Raw genomic sequence first — 19,775 nt, 5'->3', positions numbered from 1 at the left:
ATGATCTGAGCTCAGGGAAGGAGAAGAAAGCAGGTGGCAATATAGCTTGTCCTCCAGGACTAGACGCCTGTGCTTTGTTCTGACATGGAAGTTTTGGGGGCTTGCTCGGTTATTTCCCTGCTGCCCACAGGATGAAGCTCAAGCTCCTTGGAATGATGGTCAAAGCCTTTCACAACTGGGCCAACTTTATCCTCTAGCCTCATCTCTTACCTCCATTTCCCCTCAAGCTCCAGTCACCCTGGCCACACTCTGAACATACACATCACATACAGTCTCCTCTGCTTTCTCCTGCTTTCTCTGGGTGAGCTTCCATTCATCCTTTAAAGCCCCCTCTGTGAAGGCTTTCCTTACCCTCTTTTGTACTCATTGCTTTTTCCTTACAACTCTGTTGTAGGACCTATACATTGTATAGCCCACTCTTTTCTATTTCCCTTTCTAAACAGGGAGTTGCACAAGGCCACCACCAGCTCTGATCCTGCTCTGAATCCCCAACACAGCACCTGACCCAAAGTGAGCACTCTGTACTGAATGTGAGTGAATGGATAGGAAGGAATAATGTCTTTGAGGCTGAAACACCTTGATCCCACCCACCTCTTTCTTCCTGGAAGTACTGACATTGAGAAATTATCCACCTATAGAGGAAGGAACTCTTATGCCTGTCCTATTTCCTGGGGTAGAAATACCTCTCATCTCCCTTGTCTCCTTGTCTGACACTCTAGGCCCTTTAGCACCTAGCACTGGTTACTCATTGCTAGTCTCTCTTGGCTCTGACATCTGTCTGCCTGCCAGGATATCTACCCACTTCCCAGGGCTGGCCTATTTGGGCTGCTACTGGCCATCTCTAGTGATTTCTGTGTCCTTGCCAATTCAGTCTTTATAATCTATATAGCTGGGTAGGCACAGCCACAGACACCGCTCTACCTGGAATGACTGATTCCTTGGCGTCCTGACTGCAGAAACTTCTGGTGAATGGATCACGGACATCTATACATCTGCTTGTCTGTGATCATGCAGACATGGACACCCCCACCTTCCTAGGGTTTTTTGTTCTCAAGGCTCCCAGCCTTCTGAAAATTATGGAGTGGCCAGGACCACTGTCTGAGCACTTACTGCATTAATTACACAGTGCTGGAGTATCCCACACAACTTTACCCTTGACTAAGAGAAGAGAGGCTACAACAATCTGATGCTGTGGGAATTCACTTGACTTCTCAGATATTAAGTTATTTAGAACTATGCCCATTTGTGTGCTGCCCTGCAGAGTACAAGAGGCTTTAAGTCAACAGTCAGTATATAATTCTTTGTCATTTGTAGCCAGAATCCATATGAAGAGGCAGAGATAGGTGTGGCGTGTTATGTGAATATACCTAATGACGTTCTCGAAGAGTTTGCTTCCTGTTTCTGACATTCTAGCTTCTACAGGTCAGGAGGTTTCAGCGTCTTGGGAGAAATGATTATAATGTGGGAACACTGAGATGATTCCACTGCATTTCAAAGGAGGTCACAGTGTAAGCTGGATTGCTAATGGCTACCAAGGGGAAACAGAGATGCCACTCCTTAATGAGGGCTGAGAGGTATATGAGGGGGACCCCTGGGCCACTACCTTGTGCTCTTGTATTAATCAGGATTCTTTTGATTGCCAGCAAAGGAAATTCCACTCGAGGTGGGCTTGACAAAACAAGGGCCTTATTGGAAGTTATAGAAAGGCCTCAGGAAACAGGGACCAGAACATCACCAGGACTTCTGTCTTTTGTCTCTGCTTCTGTGTGTAAGCATCATTTACTCCTACTCCAAACTGACTTCCACTTGGCAGGGAATGTGGTTGCTAAAGCTCTGCCCATACATCTTCCCAGCTTTGTCTTCCTTTTATTTCAGAAAGTCCCAGAGAAGGGACTCACCTGGAGTGGGGTTCCTATGCCTGGACTCACCGGGCTCCCATTTGACCCACATGGTTAGAGCTGGGAGAGATGGAGTCCACAAGAGAGGCAGAGAGGAGCAGCTCTGGGCCCACCAAACAACTATCTGACATGGCTGTATGGCACAGGAAGACCTGCATAACTCTAGATCCCCCCAGGCTCAGAGCCTTTAGGAGTGAGGATTTGGGTCACCTCATTGGGTCACCTGTCTAAAGGCAAGGGGAACTTGCAATGGGTAAGGGAAAAAGGAAGACTAGTTAGGCTTCAGCATCTGATGTAGAAATGGGCCTGAGGTCTAAAAAAATAGCAAAAGCTGAAGTAGGGGACTGGGTAGCAGGGTGACTCAGTTGGTTAAGAATCTGACTCTTGGTTTCTACTCAGGTCATGATATCACTGTTTGTGAGTTCTAGCCCCACATCAGGTTCTGTGATGACAGTTTGGAGCCTGCTTGGGATTCTCTCTCCCTCGTTCTCTCTCTGTACCTCCCCTGCTCGCTGTCTCTCTCTAAATAAATAAACTTAAAAATTAAAAAAGATGGAGTAGGAGATAAAAGCAAAAGAAAGAGATGAGGGAAAGACAAGAGCATTTTAATTTTTTTAAATGTTTATTTATTCATTTATTCTTGAGAGTGATAGGGAAGCAGAACAGGGGGGTGGGGGGGTAGACCGAGAGGGTGACACAGAATCCAAAGCAGGCTCCAGGCTCTGAGCTGTCATCACAGAGCCTGATGCCGGACTTGAACTCATAAACTTCAGGATCATGACCTGAGCTGAAGTTGGACCCTTAACCAACTGAGTCACGCAGGCGCCCCAAGACAAGAGTATTTTAAAATGTTTTATGTTTCAAAGATGAAGCCATATTAGTTTTGTTTTATTTTGTTTTTAATGTGGGGAGGACATGAAGGAGGTATAGCCAATTGCTTGGTTTGCTTGGTAAAGTGGGGGTATGGAAGGGGCCTTCTAGAACCCTGAAGGCTAAATTTGTCCTCGTCTCCCTTCAAGGGCTACCTTAGGAAATTATTTAAGAAGCCCTAACTTTCCTAACACCTGCCAGTGCTTTCTTATCATTAGAGTCAGCACCAACTGCATCTCTATTCTCTCTGATTGCAAACTGAATCCCCAACCCTCCACTTTTCCTCCAAGGAAGAAGGGAGTGAGGAAGATCAGGCTTCGGTCAGTAGAAACTGAGAAGAGTTCACGGCACAGCCACTATGGAGCAGTTCTCTGAGGAAGGTGCCAGGGCCTGAGTGTAGGACATAAGGCCCGGTCCTGTCCCAGAGCAGATATTCTTTCTTTTTTTAAAACATAGCTTTCGGGGCACCTGGGTGGCTCAGTCGGTTAAGCGGCCGATTTCGGCTCAGGTCATGATCTCACCATCCGTGAGTTCGAGCCCCGCGTCAGGCTCTGTGCTGACAGCTCAGAGCCTGGAGCTTGTTTCAGATTCTGTGTCTCCCTCTCTCTGACCCTCCCCCATTCATGCTCTGTCTCTCTTTGTCTCAAAAATAAATAAACATTAAAAAAAAAAAAAGAAAAAAAAAGCTGCAGCCTTTGGATTAGGAAGGGCAGCCTTTATTAAATAAATAAATAAATAAATAAATAAATAAATAAATAAATAAAACATAGCTTTCATGGGGGTGCCTGGGTGGCTCAGTCTCATCCCTACTCTTGATTTTGGCTCATGTCATGATCTCATGGTTGGTGAGAACAAGCACTGCATCGGGCTCTTCACTGACAGAGCAGAGCCTGCTTGGGATTCTCTCTCTCTCCCTGTCTCTCTCTGGCCTTCCTCCCTTGTTGTCTCTCAAAACAAATAAATTGAAAAAAAACAAAAAACATAGCTTTCATTAAGTGACCTTAATGAAACAAGCACAAAATGAATATATCATTTCAAATTGTGATAGATGCTCTGATGAAAAGGAACCAAGTGCCCTTGAGAAATATAAAAGGGGAAACTAATCTTGTCTAGGAGGTCAGAGGAGGTTTATCTGAGAAGAGAGCTGACATATGAGTAAGCTGAGAAGGGGAAGAGAATTTTAGGTAGAGGGAACCGTGTGTGCAAAAGTCACGTGGCAGAACGGAGTGTGAGGCCCAGTTGCAGAGATGGAGGGCAAAGGATGAAGCTGGAGAGGTAGACAGGACAAGATGCTCAGAACCCCGTGGCCGCTGCCTCAAGGATTTACCCTGCAAGAGGGAAGCCATTTGAAAGGCTTAAAAGCAGGAGGATGGTGACATGATTAGATTTTCATTTTGAAAATGTCACCGTATCTGCAGTGACGCAAAGCGATCCGAGGGACCCAATGGATGCAGTGGGAAGATAAAACCCGACCCGGCAGGCCTCGGTCACGGCTGCAGGAGGCGGGGGAGTTGGTTCCGGCGCTCTGGCCGGACTAGCCTTTCGCTCGGCGGAACCCCGAACCGACCCACGTGGGCCCGGCCGCCCCGCCCCGTCTGCCGCGCTGACGCCGCCCGACTCCGCAGTCCGGGCCTGGGGCTGGGCGCGTCGCCGGGGGAGCCCAGCACCCCACGCCCGGCCCGCGTGGCCGCCCAGGCCAGGCCGAGACATCCCCCTCCCCCCCTCCAGCCTCCAGAGACGAGTTCCCGCCGCGGGGCCCGCGGGAGCAGAGCCAGCCGCGCCGGGGCGGGCGCGTCCAGGCAGTGAGTCCGGCAGGAGGGGAGGGTTGGGGGCCAGCCCCCCGGGACGGGGGGGCAAGCAGGGGATCCCAGCCTCCTCCGGGCTGCCCCCTGTGGGGAGCTTAGGAAAGCATGGTCTCTATCCTCTGTCTGCTGGAGGCGGAGGGATGGGGGGTTCCTCTCCCGCAGGGCTACGCAGGAAGGGAGGCGGCCTCCCCAACCCTTACAGAGCCATCTCCCCACCCCCGCCGCCTTACACACCCCGGGCCGACTGCGGATTAGCTTGGACGGAAGCCTGATCCTAGGGTGTCTGGGTTCCCATTTTACCATCTCTGAGAACCCTGTGAGCCTTAACACCTAAGCCGCTGCATCTCAGCTTCCCTCGCGGCCGCTCCCAGTTTAAGAAAGAAAAAAAAAAAAACCAAACAACATTTGGGCCTGGAAGGTCTCCAAGACTGCCTAGCGGGATGGTAGTATGTAGGTCACTAAAGGACCGTCGCTACACCCCGAGGACTTTTGCCCACTACCACCTATAAAGACCTCCTAATCCCTGCTATACTTACACTATCCCTCACTCTTACTGATCCCCCATTTTTCTAATCCTTGTAATATGTAGTCAGTAGAAACCTCTTGTTAATTCAAACCCTAATTTTGGTAGAAATGGTTATTAGGGAGGAAAGAATGGTGTGATACGCCCTCCCTCTGGGGCCCCTGGATGGAGCAAGCTAGGGGAGGGGCACAAGATAGTAAACCCAGAGGGAAGAGGGCAAGGTCAGAAGAGAGGCTTGTCAATGGGGATGGGGACGGGGCGGGGCGGGGGTGGGGTTGCTCACTAGGGCAGAGGAGGTAACTGGAGCCATATCTTCTATCCCTGGGCCTGAGCAGTAGCCTCTCGCTACCGTTGGCTTTCTCTTTATGAGCATAGATAGCCCACTGCAGCCCCTCTCCCCCATTCACTCTCACAGCAACTATGTACTGACACCTGCTTAGTGCAGGAATATGACAGAGGATATATAGAGGAGCTCGGTATCTAGTCAGGAAGCCAAATGTATAAGCTGCTATTAGAAGATAGTCCCCAAACAAAACCAAAAACAACTAAATGCACAGTTACTGGCCATCAACTATGCACCAGGGTCAAGAAACAGATATGAACAAAACAGTGAGTACCAGTGCAGTGGGGACCCAGGGGAAGGCATAGTTAACTGTGCTTATTTATGTGTGCTGGGGCTGTGGGAAGAACTTCAGGAAGGCTTCAGAGAGGTGGGGATCAGACATCTGCGTTTTGAAGTACAAAAAGGAGTTTGCTGGGTGGAGAAGGGAGGAGTTTACAGGAGAGGGGAAGGGAAGGGTATTGTGGACCAAGGGAATTGTGTGAATAATGACACATTATTGACACAGAATAATGACACATTCTGAGATCTCTGAGAAATTTGGGATTCTGAGAGGGGCAGAGTGGCAAGAGGCAAGCCTGAAATGGGGAGCAGGGGTCAGCTGAAGCACAGCCTTGTAGGCCATGTTGAGGGTTAGCAGTTTAGGGAGGGCTCTCAGAGCTGTGACCAATCAAGGTTACATTTAAAAAAAATTTTTTTTAATGTTTATTTTTGAGAGAGAGAGAGACAGACAGAACGTGAGTTGGGGAGGGGCAGAGAGAGAGGGAGACCCAGAATCCAAAGCAGGCTCCAGGCTCTGAGCCGTCAGCACAGAGCCCGACATGGGGCTTAGGCCCACAAACTGCAAGATCATGACCTGAACTGAAGTCGGATCCTCAACCGACTGAGCCACCCAGGTGCCCCTCAAGTTTACATTTTTAACTGGAGGCACAGAGGTCAGAAAAGCCTGCAGCAGTCAGTCAGTAATCCCGGTAAGAAATGGCCTGAACCAAGTACAAGTGAGGGTTGACGTATATGCATACATACACAGGTTTTTAAGAGGAAGAATTGTCAGTGTTTTGTGGTCAATGAGATGGGGGAAGGAAGCAGAGTGAGACCAGGATGCTCTCAGGTTTCTGGCTGGAGTGACTGAATGCAGGGTGGGCCATTTTTCTGAGGACACTGGAGAGGGAGAGCTGGTTGGGACATGTAGAATTTGGGGGGCCTATGGATGGTTGCAGAGTTGGATAGCAGTCGGATCTGGGCTGGAGACACATCTGAGAGTCACCAACACCTGATGGTTCTTGAAGCTATAGCAGAAGATTAGTTCATCTGGGAAGACGTGCACAGAATAAGGAGACAGCCTGCCTCGGAGGGCTGAGGGCAAACCCTATGCAGGAGACTGCGAATCAACAGAGAAGGAATAGGAATACCACAAAGGGAGGTGTTACCAGAGGGAAAGGGACTGAGAAGGAGCATCCAGCTCCTCCACACTGCCTTGCCCCCACAGCTAGGTTGCCACGACTTCAGGCACCGCACCCTATCCTGCTTTGACTCATTCTTCTGCTTCTCCTTTGCAGACCAGATGTTTGCCATCCAGCCAGGCGTAGCTGAGGGGGGCCAGTTCCTGGGGGGCCCACCTGGAGTATGTCAGCCTGAGCTCCAACCAGACAGCAACTCCAACTTCATGGCGAGTGCCAAAGATGCCAATGAGAATTGGCATGGGATGCCAGGCCAGGTGGAGCCCAGCCTGATGAGAGGCTCCTCTGAGTTGCCCTCTGACAACCAGGCCTTCCAGGCCCCTGGACTCCCTGATGGGGAGGTCCGCAGCCCACCAGAGGGGGCAGAAATCGCCGGAGCTGAGCTGGAGAAGATGAGCGGCGCCAGCACAGTCTGCTCCCCTCTGGAGGACAACGGCTATGCCAGCAGTTCCCTGAGCACCGACAGCCCCAGCAGCAGCCCTGAGCCTGTCTGTGGGACCCCTCGAGGCCCAGGCCCTCCAGATCCCCTTCTGCCCTCAGTGGCCCAGGCTGTGCAGCAGCTGCAGGCTCAGGAGCGCTACAAAGAGCAGGAAAAGGAGAAGCACCATGTGCACTTGGTGATGTACCGTCGCCTGGCCCTGCTGCAGTGGATCCGGGGCCTGCAGCACCAGTTGGTTGACCAGCAGACCCGTCTGCAGGAGAGCTTCGACACCATCCTAGACAACCGAAAGGAGCTTATCCGTTGTCTCCAACAGAGGGCGGTCCCATCCAGGCCCCAGGATCAGGGCTAAGGGTGTGCCTCCACAGGGGTGCAGGGGTACATGTATATATTTGTAGGCATGTGTGTGGTTGTGCACAAGTAAGTACATGATTATTGCTGGTATGAGTGCAGGTAAGCATGAGTATGTACGTGCTATCATGTAGGCAGGTCCAGGCGTGTGTGAATCAGCACCTGTGCATCAGCTTGTGTGTGTCATGCGTACACATGAGCTCACTGATGTGCAGGTCTGTGTGTGGGTGTGTACATATGTGTGTGTGTAGCATGTATGTAAGAGGGAGTATGTTTGTATATGTATGCATGAACCAGGTGTCCAACAGTGTGTATATATGTGCACGAGTGAGGATATATATGCAAAAGGTGTGTGTGTGTGCATATGAATGAGTTTGAGTGTGCAGGCTTGTGGTGGGTGTCTGTGAGTGAGCCCTTGTGTGTGCAGGCCTTTGTGTGCAAGTGCAGGCATGGGAAGGGTGTATTAGGAGCATGGATTTGCAGGCCAACTCACTAGCAGATGTGTGCAAATACATATTCAGTTGCGTATGTCGGGCATCCACACTCTGTGTTACCCATTGTCAATCCTAGCCTTTTTTTCTCCACAGGGTCCAATTGTTCCCTGGAGAGAGGGCTATCGTCATTTATCTGAGGGTTGTGCTGATCCACTCTCCTGGGACTTCCCAGGCCACCTCTCCTATTCCTTCCCCATCACTCCTCCCAGACTTTGCTCTGCTGAAGCTGTTGTCCCTGATGGTGGATTTGCTGTAGGAAGTGTGGTGGCTGCTCTGGCCTGCCATGGCTTTTTGAGCAATTGGTAGAGAATTAGTATGAGGGAGGGAAGCTGGGGGTGGTGATTGACACTTGGCAGGGATGGGGGATGGGATCAGAGAAGAAGATAAAGAGCTGTCCCTCTTGAACTCTGCCCTGGGGCACATGGGAGATGGGGATGGGGGAGATGATAAGGGAGATGATAACGGCAGAACCCTGTGAAGAATAGGAGAGTGGGAATTCTAAAATATCAGTTTGAAACAAACAACCCTTCTCCACAGCAAAGGAGCTGTTGCAGACCATATTGATTTCAGCTTCTGATGAAAGCGAATGTGTGCTTATAAGCTTGCAAGGAACCGGCATGGTATTCCAAGGCTGTTGGAAAAAAAAAAAATCTGTTTCCTCTCTGTGCCTCTACTCGCTGTGCCTTTCTGGCTTTAGCAACACTGGACGTCAAATTAGGTTGGTCTGTTTTTTCTTAAATCAGGCTGTCTGGGCCCAGAGGAGCCACATTAACCTTTGGCGGGGGGTGGGGTGGGGGGGTGGGGGACAGTGAGTGTCAGCTCAGCCCAGCCTCTGGAAGCTCTTAGCATGTTGGGTCATAACCCCTTCCGTCACTGCATGGCCCTTTAAATGGGGGTTGACAGGCTAGAGCAGAGGCTCTGTGAAAAGGAGAGTGGTTGAATTTTGGGGAGAACCAAGGACTAAGGTAGCCAAGCTCTCTGCTTTGCCTCTGGAGCCATGAGGATGCAAGATCCTGATGGGTGAGCAGTGGCATGACGCTTACTCTCCTTATCTGCAAAATGGGGGTGCTCTATCTGTAAAGAATTCTATCCCTGATGGGTGGGTAGGTGAAAGGTATAGGGAGTGAGGCTGAAGCAATGGTCCTGGGGCTTTTGTGTCTAGCCCTTGCATGTTGACTATGAACCTGGCCTCTGGACCAAGCCGTGGTGAATAAACTGGGGCAGAGAAATGCATTTCTTGAGTTTGTGTTTCTATTCTACCCATTGCCTGGTGGCCTCTTTTCCATACCGTCTGAGGTGCCCTTTTGGACTGGAAGCTGGGGGACAGATGTGGGGGAAGTCACTGGGGAGGAGATATTCAGCCTGCTGTGGCTGATGGGGCTGGCAAGAGGTTTCTCCTCAAGGGCCTCTCAGTCTGACAGGGGAGACTTGGCCTGAGAGCCCCGTATGGGATTGTTCTCATCCTGAGGCACCTTTGAGCCTGAAGATGGGGGGTGGGTAGGCATCGATTGTGAGGGATACATATGCTCCCCCCACACACTCCTATTCAACCCTGCCCTAGAGCCACCACTTCCCTGAAGGGTGCCCTGACTGCAAAACACTGAGTTAGGCTCCTCAGCTGGTTCTGACACATATGTGGTTATAATACATGTATATGACTTCAGATATTTGCTGTGACAATCTAGACTACACTTATTTTACATTGGTTTATATGATGACTTATTAATTAGTTTATCAAAAATTCATTATTTGTATAAAGAAAGGTTATCTATTGCTGCATGACCGATTACCCTCAAACTTAGGGACTTAAAACAATACTCATTTGTTATCTCATGATTTCTGTAGGTCAGGAATCTCTCACAAGGCTGTAAGCAAGGTGTTAATCCAGGGTCTGTGGTCTTATTTGTTGGGAACATTCAGTTCCTCAAGGGCCATTGGCTGGAGGTCACTTTCAGTTCCTTGCCATGTGGGTTCTCCCAACATGACAACTCACTTCATCAAAGCACGGCAGCCAAGAAAGTGATAGGGTACTAGCAAGACAGAGGTTATGATTTTCTGCAACCTACTCACAGAAAGAACAACCCCTCAATGTTGCCATATTCTATTGGTTAAAAGCAAGTTACTCAAAGAGAGGATATTATACAAGGCTGTAATTACTAGGACGAAGAGGCTATCTAACACAGAAGGCGTCTTTTTTTTTTAAGAGAGAGCACATGCATGCACAGTGGGAGGGGTGGTGTGAGGTGAGGAGGGGAGAGGGAGGGAGGGAGGGAGAGAGAGAGAGAGAGAGAGAGAGAGAGAGAGAGAGAGAGAGAGAGAGAATCTTAACCAGGTTCCATGCCCAGAGCACAGCCTGACATGGGGCTCAATCTCATAACCCTGAGATCATGACTTGATCCAAAATCAAGAGTTGGATGCTAAATGGACTGAGCCACCCAGGTACCCCCACAGAAGCATTTTTTGATTGATTAAATAAGGGCATATTTTATGACTGTTTTTTAATCACACAAGTAAAAATTATGTTCTACTTATATAAATTGAAACATTTCAGAGAAATATAATGTCTCCCTGTACTTCTCCCCAAAAAGATGTATATTTTTAAACCTCACAAAGTGTACTTTTCACTGAAACAGCGACCCAAGGTATTAATAATTCTTGTCACCTTGACATTGGACATTTAAACAGTTGGACATTGAACATTGACATTGAAACATTGACATTGGACATTGAAACAATATGGAACCAGTTTTAACAAATTCCACTTATTAAGAGATGTTGTTCTAGCAAAGAGCTATAGCTAAATTCAAACAATTGAAAACTAGTAAAAGGAAACCTCATTTAAAATGGAGTTGGAGGGCTCCTGGGTGGCTCAGTCAGTCAAGCTTCAGACTTCGGCTTAGGTCATGATCTCATCACTCATGGGTTCGAGCCCTGAGTCTGGACTCTGCACTGACAGCTCAGAGCCTGGAGCCTGCTTCAGATTCCGTGTCTCCTTTCTCTGATCCTCCTCCACTCATGCTCTGTGTGTCTCTCTCAAAAGTAAAAAAACATTTAAAAAAAAATTTTAAATGGAGTTGGGAGGCCAGAAGGGGGAGCTCTCACCCCTATCACTCCTAGTCAATTGCAGAACCAACAGGAAGGGACTACCTTGCATTCCAGACTGGAAGAACCCTATACTTTACTACCCAAGCTGGAGGAAGAAAGGTTTTCTCCTTGCCTGGCAACAGCCCAGCCAATGAGAGACTGTCATTACTCAGCTAGTGATGGCCTCTACACTTCAAACTCCCAGGTTACTCCAATGAATTTTTGTTTATAATAGCTCCTCCCAATCCCCCCCTTTCTTCTATAAAAGAGCATTCTTCTCCTTTGTTCTCAGACTTGCCTATGGTTTGCTGAAGCTTGCTTATTCTGAATTGCAATTCTTTGCTATCTCCAAATAAACCCATCTCTCCTGGTAAAGTAACTGACAGTTTTATTTTTAAGGTTAACAACTTTAACCATGGAGATTTCTAACAAGGAGACAACGTCAAGCTCTCAGAGCACAAGACAGTGAATTTTTAGAAGGGGCTCTTTCCTAAGTGTGTGAAGGCTCTTCTGAGCATAGCCAGCAGTTAAGAGCACAGACTCTGAAACCAGACCCCTGGATTTGGATGTTGGCACCATTGCTTTCTGTCTCTGTGACCCTTGGGGTAAGTCAATTACATTCTCTGTGCCTCAGTTTCCTCATCTTAAAATGGAGACAATAGTAGTAACCACCTCACAGGATTGTTGCAAAGATTAAATGAATATATAATAAATGAATATATAATATGCAAAATACTTAGAACTCCACTTGGTATATAGTAAACTGCATTAATGACAGTTATTATAAATAGTGCTTTTGTGATACACACTTAAAATTTTCATTAAAAAATCAAATTTTTCTGGGGCACCTGGGTGGCTCAGTCAGTTAAGTGACTTCGGCTCAGGTCATTATCTCACAGTTTGTGGATTCGAGCCCTGCATCGGGCTCTGTGCTGACAACTTGGCACATGGAGCCTGTTTCAGATTCTGTGTCTCCCTCTCACTCTCTGCCCCTCCCCCACTCACACTCTGTCCATCTCTCTCTCTCAAAAATAATAAAATAAAGATATATTAAAATCAAATTTTTCCTTAAGGAAATTCAATCTAAAATTTGAAAGTCATCTTTTAAAAAAAAGCTTTTAAAAATAAAGCTGCTTGGGCACCTGGGTGGCTCAGTCAGTTATGCATCCGACTTCAGCTCAGGTCACGATCTCACAGTTTGTGAGTTCGAGCCCCATGTTGGGCTCTGTGCTGACAGCTCAGAGCCTGGAGCCTGCTTCGGATTCTGTGTCTCCCTCTCTCTGCCCCTTCCCCACTCGCACTCTTTCTCTCTCAAAAATAAGTAAACGTTAAAAAAGAAAGAAAGAAAGAAAGAAAGAAAGAAAGAAAGAAAGAACCTTGTTAAATAAATAAATAAATGAAACTGAGGCAGGACTCCAGTGGCTGCTGTTGCCCATCAGCTATGCTGGAGCTGCTGACACCACTGCTATACTTCGTACGTGGAGCAGGCAGGGTCCAGAGACTCTCTAGACTACCTCCGTCTCTTCACCTGTGGCAACTGTACAGCCTGAATGAGGAAATGAACCTGAAGATGCTTCATATGCATTAAAACACACAAGGCCTGGTGGAGCCCTCCTCTGCCCTTGAGCAGGTCTTGCCTGAACAGGCAGATGAGACTTGCATCCCAAAGACTAATGCACAAGCCACTCTAAGCCTAGGAGAGGGGAAACCTGGCTGGCCCTCTGTGCAGGTCTCTCGACCAGAGACTTCTTTATTGGGAGGTTATTTTAAATTATTTATTTATCTGAGAGAGAGAGAATCTTAAGCAGTCTCCACGCTTAGCACAGAGACTGACAGGGGTCTCCATCTCACAATTATGAGATCATGACCTAAATAGAAGTCAAGAGGGGGACACTTAACCAACTGAGCCACCCACGCACCCTGGAAGGTTGTTTTAAAATCATTGGGTGGGGATTGGTTAGTCCCTGGGACTGTGAGGGGAGTAGGGAAGGTTCATGCTCTAAGGAGGGGATTAGCCACCTTCCCCTTCCAGCCAGAATGGAAGCGGAGCAAGGAAGAATGGACTAGGAGCAAGGAAGTGTAACTAGGTTTCTGGTGCTACCTGAGGAGTCCTGCTTAGTAAGAAGAAGGAGGGTTGAGGTTGAGGCTGATAACCAGAGACCCACAGGGGCAGGGCACATAGCAGAAGCCTGAGCAGGCTCCAGGGACAGGATAAGGCACGGAAGGGATTGGCGGGGAGGGAACGCAGGGCTGGGTCCTCTGGGGAGAGAAGAAAGGGCTAGTTCCATGGAAAGCTTTTTCTCTCCTAGGAGAGAAATAGGTCATCTCCGGTAAGTGTGGCAGAGGGATTGGGATTAAAGCCTGGGGTACAGGGAGGCAGGGAGTGAACTTGGAACTGAGGAAGAGTGTAAAAATTGGGGGGCATAGGAGGCTTCAGAATGTGGTGGGTAGGCTCCCCAGCCTGGCTTATCAGGGCTGTGTGGTGGCTATCTCAAAGGAGATTGAATGCCCCCTCGTGGCAGCCTGTGACCTGTCTGCCAGCCTCTGTTTCCTATAAGCTTCATGGGGAAACCCATGCTTTGGGGTCTCCTAATCATGGGGTGAACAGGTGACAGGAACAGGAAAGTGATGAAATCTGTGAGCACCTGATCTAGGAAGGCTCCCTGAAGGAAGAAGTTCCTAGAGGATGAGTAGAAATTGAAGCAACAGAGGATAATGACTTCTAGTGTAGACTCGACCCGGATGTACTGGATCCTCCACTTACTAGCTGTGCCTCGCTTTTCTCAACTGTCAAATGGGGATAATTAGTACTTCTCTCATAGGATTGTGTGAGCGATAAATGAATTTACACATGTAAAGGGCTTACACCTGAGCCTGGCACAAAGACGCAGTCTGTAAACGTGAGCTGTTATTAGCTGACCAGCAGAGTATGGGGAGGCATCAGAGGTAGAAGAGGCAGCTGGGCCATTGTGCTGTATATTAAAAGCGTTGCTAAAGGACCTCCAATCCCAGACCCACGAGTTTAATGGAATGTTTGTTGGTGGCGAGGCCCATGAGATGGGGACGTTCTGGGGTCTGAGCCAGACCTCAAGTCCACTCGCATATACATGCCCACACCCACCAGGCGCCCCCAGACACAAGGGCACCAGACCCACACCTATGCACGAGCGCGCGCGTGCGCGCGCGCGCACACACACACACACACACACACACACGCAAATTCGCTCACACTCACAAATGCACACTTCCGGCCACAGACCCACATGCTCCCTCCTCCTCCCCCAACCTGTCTCAGAAATAAGACTGCACCCAACCTGGGAAGGTGTTCATACTCCTGCAGACCCCCGAGACTCTCCCAGCCTCAGCACCAGACAGCCAGAAATGTGTGTGTTTCCCCTGTCCAGGCCTGGAGGGTTCTCTGGCCAAGCCTTATTCTTGCCCTGCTCCTTCCCCAAACCCTTAAGCTTAGAACCGGTCGATCCTCTAATCGCTTCATTCTCATTTATCACCAGTAGATTTGAGAAGAGATTCATCTGGTTATGGGACTCACAGCCGGAACGGGGGAGGTGACGCGCGAAAAAGGCGGGGGGGGGGGGGTGTACTCGCACTAATGTGGGGGCCGGGGGAGGGGCTAGATCCCCCCAGGTGGGTATCCGCCCACACCCGGGAGGAGAGAGTGCTCAGGCCGTGGGATGGGAACAGTCCGAGTGCCTGGGGCGTGGGGGGGGGGGCGTGACCTTGCCACATAAGCGGGGGAGGGGGGTCAAGGTGGAGCTCCAGGGCTCCGCGCTGGGGAAGGAGAGGGCTGGAGGCCCGCGTTCAGCTGGTGTTCAGAGGCCGGGGCGGGGCTCGCCCCCCGAAAGGAGCAGACAAAGGGGCGGCCTCCCCGGAGCCCGGCGCCGCCCGGAGCCGGGGCTCGGCACAAAGCGGGGGGCGGGTGGGGCCGAGCCCGCCCCGCGCGCCCCGGACTGCTGATCCGCACGACTGGGAGCGACGTTTCCTGCGCCTAATCCCAACAAGCATGAAAACGGCTCGGGCCGGCCCGCCAGCAGGCCCTTTGTCCCGGCTCCTCGCGGGACAGCTGCAGCCGGGGTCCCTCCCCCTCTTTGTGTCTCCTCCCGCGCCCCACTCCGCCCTCCCCACCTCAGCTGCCCGGACGGCCGCGAGCCTTCCAGGGTTTTCGCCTCGGGCACTTGGGCGCACAAAGGGGGGCAGCGCCCCTAATCTGGGGGAGGGGAGGATTAACCCCGGGGTCTGCAGGGAGGGGCGGGGCCGTGGGGGGCAGAGCAAAAAGGGGCTGCGGGGCGTGCCCCCCGCTTGGAGCGCAGGGGTGTGCAAGTGGGAACACAGGTGTGGGACCGGACCTGTGGGTGCGAGGGAGCAGGCTGGCTCTGCATGCTTCTTAGACTCCCCTAGCCAGCCCCTAGCAGTCAGTATTCAGACTGCTCTCAGGGCAAGAAACTCTCTTGATGCTCCCCTGGGCTGTCCTGGGACCTCTTCAATTCACTCTCCTCCTGGGATCTCTTCCACTGTGACTTCAGTCCCCCTCTCCCCCATCCTTGGGACTCCTTCCCCAACCTCTGTCTCCAGCTGGGCCTCTGCCTCCCACCCCACCTGCATATTCAGCTACTCACGGGACCGCTCCACCCAGATGCCCCATAGCACCTTAAACTTCCTTGTGTCCAAAACTGAGCCCATCTTCTTCCTACCCATAAACCTGCTCACTCCACTCAGTCATCTGGGACCCTCCTAGTCAGTCAACCTGACTGTCACCAAGTGCTGTGCTTGGTTTCCTAAGCACTTTTCCAGGCCACTTCTAGTCAGGCTCCCTCCCTTCCATTCACCACACAGCTCTGGAGTGGGCTTCTATAAGACTCCTCCAGCTTAAGACCTTTCGGAGACTCTCCAGTGACTTGACTTACTTAGCTTGGCTTGCAAGGCCTTCTCTGGTTCCTGCATGCCTGCTGGCCTGATCTTTCCCCAGGGTCTGATGTTCCGCAAATCTAGTCTGCAAAGACCTTCCTCAAGAGCCTTGATGGAGATTTTTCCCTCTCAGGAAAGGGAATGAAATTGCTGGCTTAGCCTTGTTGCTCACAAGAACCATCCTTCAGTGCCCCAAAGTCCAGGGCACTACAGGGCAGTGGATGAGTCAGGGAAGCCAGGCTCTTCAAAGATGGTGTATGCTGCTGGCCCAGCCTTACCCACACTGTGCCTGCCACATGGAGGACAACAGAGTTCCTTCCAAGCTGATGAGGTCCTGCTCTTCCTTGGGTTCTCTCTGGCCACTGCAGCTACAGAGGCCACTTCAGATGCTTGGATCCCCAGAGATGCTGGACATCCTCATCTCTGTCCCAGATCCCTCAGGATGGATCATATCCCTGGTAGACCTAGAACGCCACAGTCTGCAAGCATATCTGTGTCACTCTGCTCCTGTCACCATTGTCACCAGACACCTCCTCCCAGGCCCAGCCAGGAGCCTCCAAGGTACTCTTCATGTCCTCATCTTAGTCACAGACAGGAAATTCCTGCATTGAACATTACTGTCTACCATGTGCCAGACTCTCTGCTAGGCACCGGGGACCCAGATGAATCAGACAGTCCCAGCCTGCAGGGATTTCACAGTCTGTATCCAGGGAGACAGACTCAGACACGAGGAATCTAGAGTGCAGTGTGGTAAGTGCCAATAGACGTCTGTACACAGTGCTATGGAAGCACTTTCCAGAACATGGTCAATAGACAGGAAGTAAAAGATTACCACGATTGCTCCCTAGGTGGCTCAGTCGGTTAAGCATTTGACTTTGGCTCAGGTCATGATCTCACAGCACGTGTGTTCGGGCTCTGTGCTGACAGCTCGGAGCTTGGAATCTGCTTCAGATTCTCTATCTGCTCCTCCCCCACTCACATTCTGTCTCTGTCTCTCAAAAATAAATAAGCATTAAAAAATTTAAAAAAAAAAGATTACCATGATCAAAGGGACTTGGGAAACCCTGGGTTTAACCATGTTAACTGGACTTCTTTACTGGAAGACTCCTCTGGGTCTTTGCTGTGCCAGTATGTGTTGTTAGTTCCTGAGAGGAGAACACCGTATGAAAAGGGATTCTCAAACTTGTTTGAGTATGCAACCCTTTTCTCATGGATCATATTATATAGATTGAGTGTTCCAGAGATCATATTTGGGAAGCACATTGCCATAGGAACCTAGAGAATGGAGAGACATTCTGTGCCTGAGGTGGAAAGAGGAATGAGGGAGGTAAGGGGGGGGTGGTCAAGAAAGAGTTCACAGAGGAGCTGGTGTCAATTTGGAGGATGAGTAAAAGTAGGTGAGGAAAAGAGCATCCTAGGAAAAGGGAAGGGGCCTTGCCCTGGGGAGGCAGGAGCCCAGGGCCTCTGAGGGTTCAGAAGCATGGCATTGTACGAGAGACAGAGGAGTCTTTTGGAGGCAGCAACTGCAACATGGGAAGGGGCTTTATCTGTGCAACTGTTATGAATGTTCACTCTCATCAGCTTGGCCTGAGACATCATATCACTTCCTGGGATGCTAGGCAGTATAATAAGGTCAATAAAATATCCCACTTGTCTGTGGGCCAGACATACCTCTGTCTTCAGGTACACCCAGGACCTTCACAGTTTGGGTGCACATGGGGTTGTAAGGGAGGCAGACTGGGAACCCCAGAAGCCAGTCCTCTTTAAAGAGGAGTTCTGTACCAGGGTGGCTGGGCTTCATCATAGGAGCCTAGCAGACTCCTTCCAAAGGCCCTCCTTTGTGTTACTTGAATTTGGTTCTGTAGGAACCCAACACAGGCTCCCTCCAGAACATGCAGGTGTCTACAGATGGATATGTGTGTGTCCAGACTCCTGGGAAGAAGCCCAGAGCTTCTTTTCTCTGGTTGTTCTGGCAGCGTTCAATGCCATGCTCTCCCCAGTTTTATTCTTACTGTCCCCCTGCAGCCAGTGCCTCCTCTGACCATTAACCCCATGGCTTCCACCTCACTTCTCTACTGCAGCCCAAATCATTTCCCTAACAGCTACAAGAGAAAGAAGCAGCTGGAGAAGGAGAAGGGAGAGGAGGGGAAGGGGGAGGAGAAGAGCATGCCCCTAGTGCCCTTACTTTGTGCCAGGGCAGGCACTGTTCTTGGCACTTTACATGTGTTAACTCATCTCACGCTCACAATAACCACAGGAGAAAGATACTATTACCATCCCCATTTTGTGAATGAAGAAATTGAGGCCCAGGGGTGTTGAGCAACTTGCCTAAATTCACACAGTTGGTAGGAGGCAGAGACAGAATTCAAACCCAGACAGTGTGGCTGTAGGATCAGTGCCCTCACCCCCTCAAACTCCACACTGCCCCACCTCCATCCCCCACCTACCTCTGTGAATATCTTCATTTCATCCCACACATATCCCCACCCTAGTCTCCACACCCAAATGCCATTATTATTCTGTCCTGAGCACATTACTCCTACCCCACTTACTCCATGCCCAGTTTCATTCCATTCATCACCAGCACCCCATCAACCTTCCCATCTCCATTCCCGTTCTCTTCCCTGTACTCCTTAGGAAACTGGCTTTACAGTCTGTTCTCAAGTTCATTAGCCCTGTGACCAAGAGATAAATTCACTTAATCTTTTGGAGACTTAGTTTCCACATCTGTTAGAAGGGGGGAAAAGAAAGCAAGTTTCATCCACTTTACAGAATTATTGTTAAGTATTAAATAATGCTCTTGAGAGAGCTTTATAAATTGCAAAATATTTTACAGACCAATATGCTGTTTTTTTGTTAATTTGCCTTGATATTATTTTTCACCCTTTCTGGAAGCAAATGTTTTATTTCAGTAGTTGACCATTTGTTTTCTTTTTTAGTTTTACTTATTAAAAATTTTTAATGTTTATATACATATTTAGTTTTTTTAATATTTTGTTATTTAAAAATTTTTTTTACATTTTATTTATTTTTGATAGAGAGAGAGCACAAGTGGGGGAGGGGCAGAGAGAGAGAGGGAGACACAGAATCCGAAGCAGGCTCCAGGCTCTGAGCTGTCAGCACAGAACTTGATGCGGGGCTTGAACTCACACACTGTGAGATCATGACCTGAGCCAAAGTCAGAGGATTAACCGATTGAGCCGTCTAAGACCTCCCTGCCCCGTTTTCTTTTTTAAATGTTTATTTATTTTGAGAAAAAGAGAGAGCACAGGAGAGGCAGAGAGAGAGAGAGAGAGGGAGAGAGAGAATCCCAGGCAGGCTCCATGCTGTCAGCACAGAGTCCAAAGTGAGGCTTGATCCCACGACTGTGAGATCATGACCTGAGCTGAAATCCAGATTTGGACCCTTAACTGACTGAGCCACTCAGGCACCCCAGTTGACCATTCGTTTTCTAAACAGTGACATTTTTGTACTGTTTTGAAATTAATTTTAATGGAGGCTACTGAAATGGTAGTCTTTATTGTTTGTGATTAATATTTTTTTAAAAGAAAAGGCTGCTTTTATTCACAAGGTTGGGAATACTTTCTA

General features: G+C 49.6%; 1 protein-coding gene across 6 annotated transcripts in view; it reads left to right on the top strand.

Moving 5' to 3' along the window:
• The first annotated feature begins 4,362 nt into the window (after positions 1-4,362).
• CC1H1orf216 (chromosome C1 C1orf216 homolog) overlaps positions 4,363-19,775 on the top strand; it is a 38,285-nt gene continuing 22,872 nt past the window's right edge. Inside the window, exons 1-3 of one of the 6 annotated variants that reach the window (XR_006206353.1) lie at positions 4,363-4,570; positions 6,996-8,898; positions 11,664-11,869. Coding sequence is in view for 4 of the 6 variants with exons in the window: in XM_042952821.1 (XP_042808755.1) it covers positions 7,001-7,687 (687 nt within the window). In the remaining 2 variants the exon portion in view is untranslated. Of the gene's footprint in view, positions 4,571-5,505; positions 5,706-6,995; positions 8,958-11,663; positions 11,870-19,775 lie in introns of those variants that run through there. The other 5 variants (XR_006206354.1, XM_042952821.1, XM_042952822.1 and 2 more) reach the window with 5 other exon arrangements.

This window comes from Panthera leo, chromosome C1 (genome assembly GCF_018350215.1).
Source record: "Panthera leo isolate Ple1 chromosome C1, P.leo_Ple1_pat1.1, whole genome shotgun sequence".
Taxonomy (NCBI): domain Eukaryota; kingdom Metazoa; phylum Chordata; class Mammalia; order Carnivora; family Felidae; genus Panthera; species Panthera leo.
The sequence above is the reverse complement of the archived record's forward strand: the minus strand, read 5'-3'. Positions and strand labels throughout refer to the sequence as shown.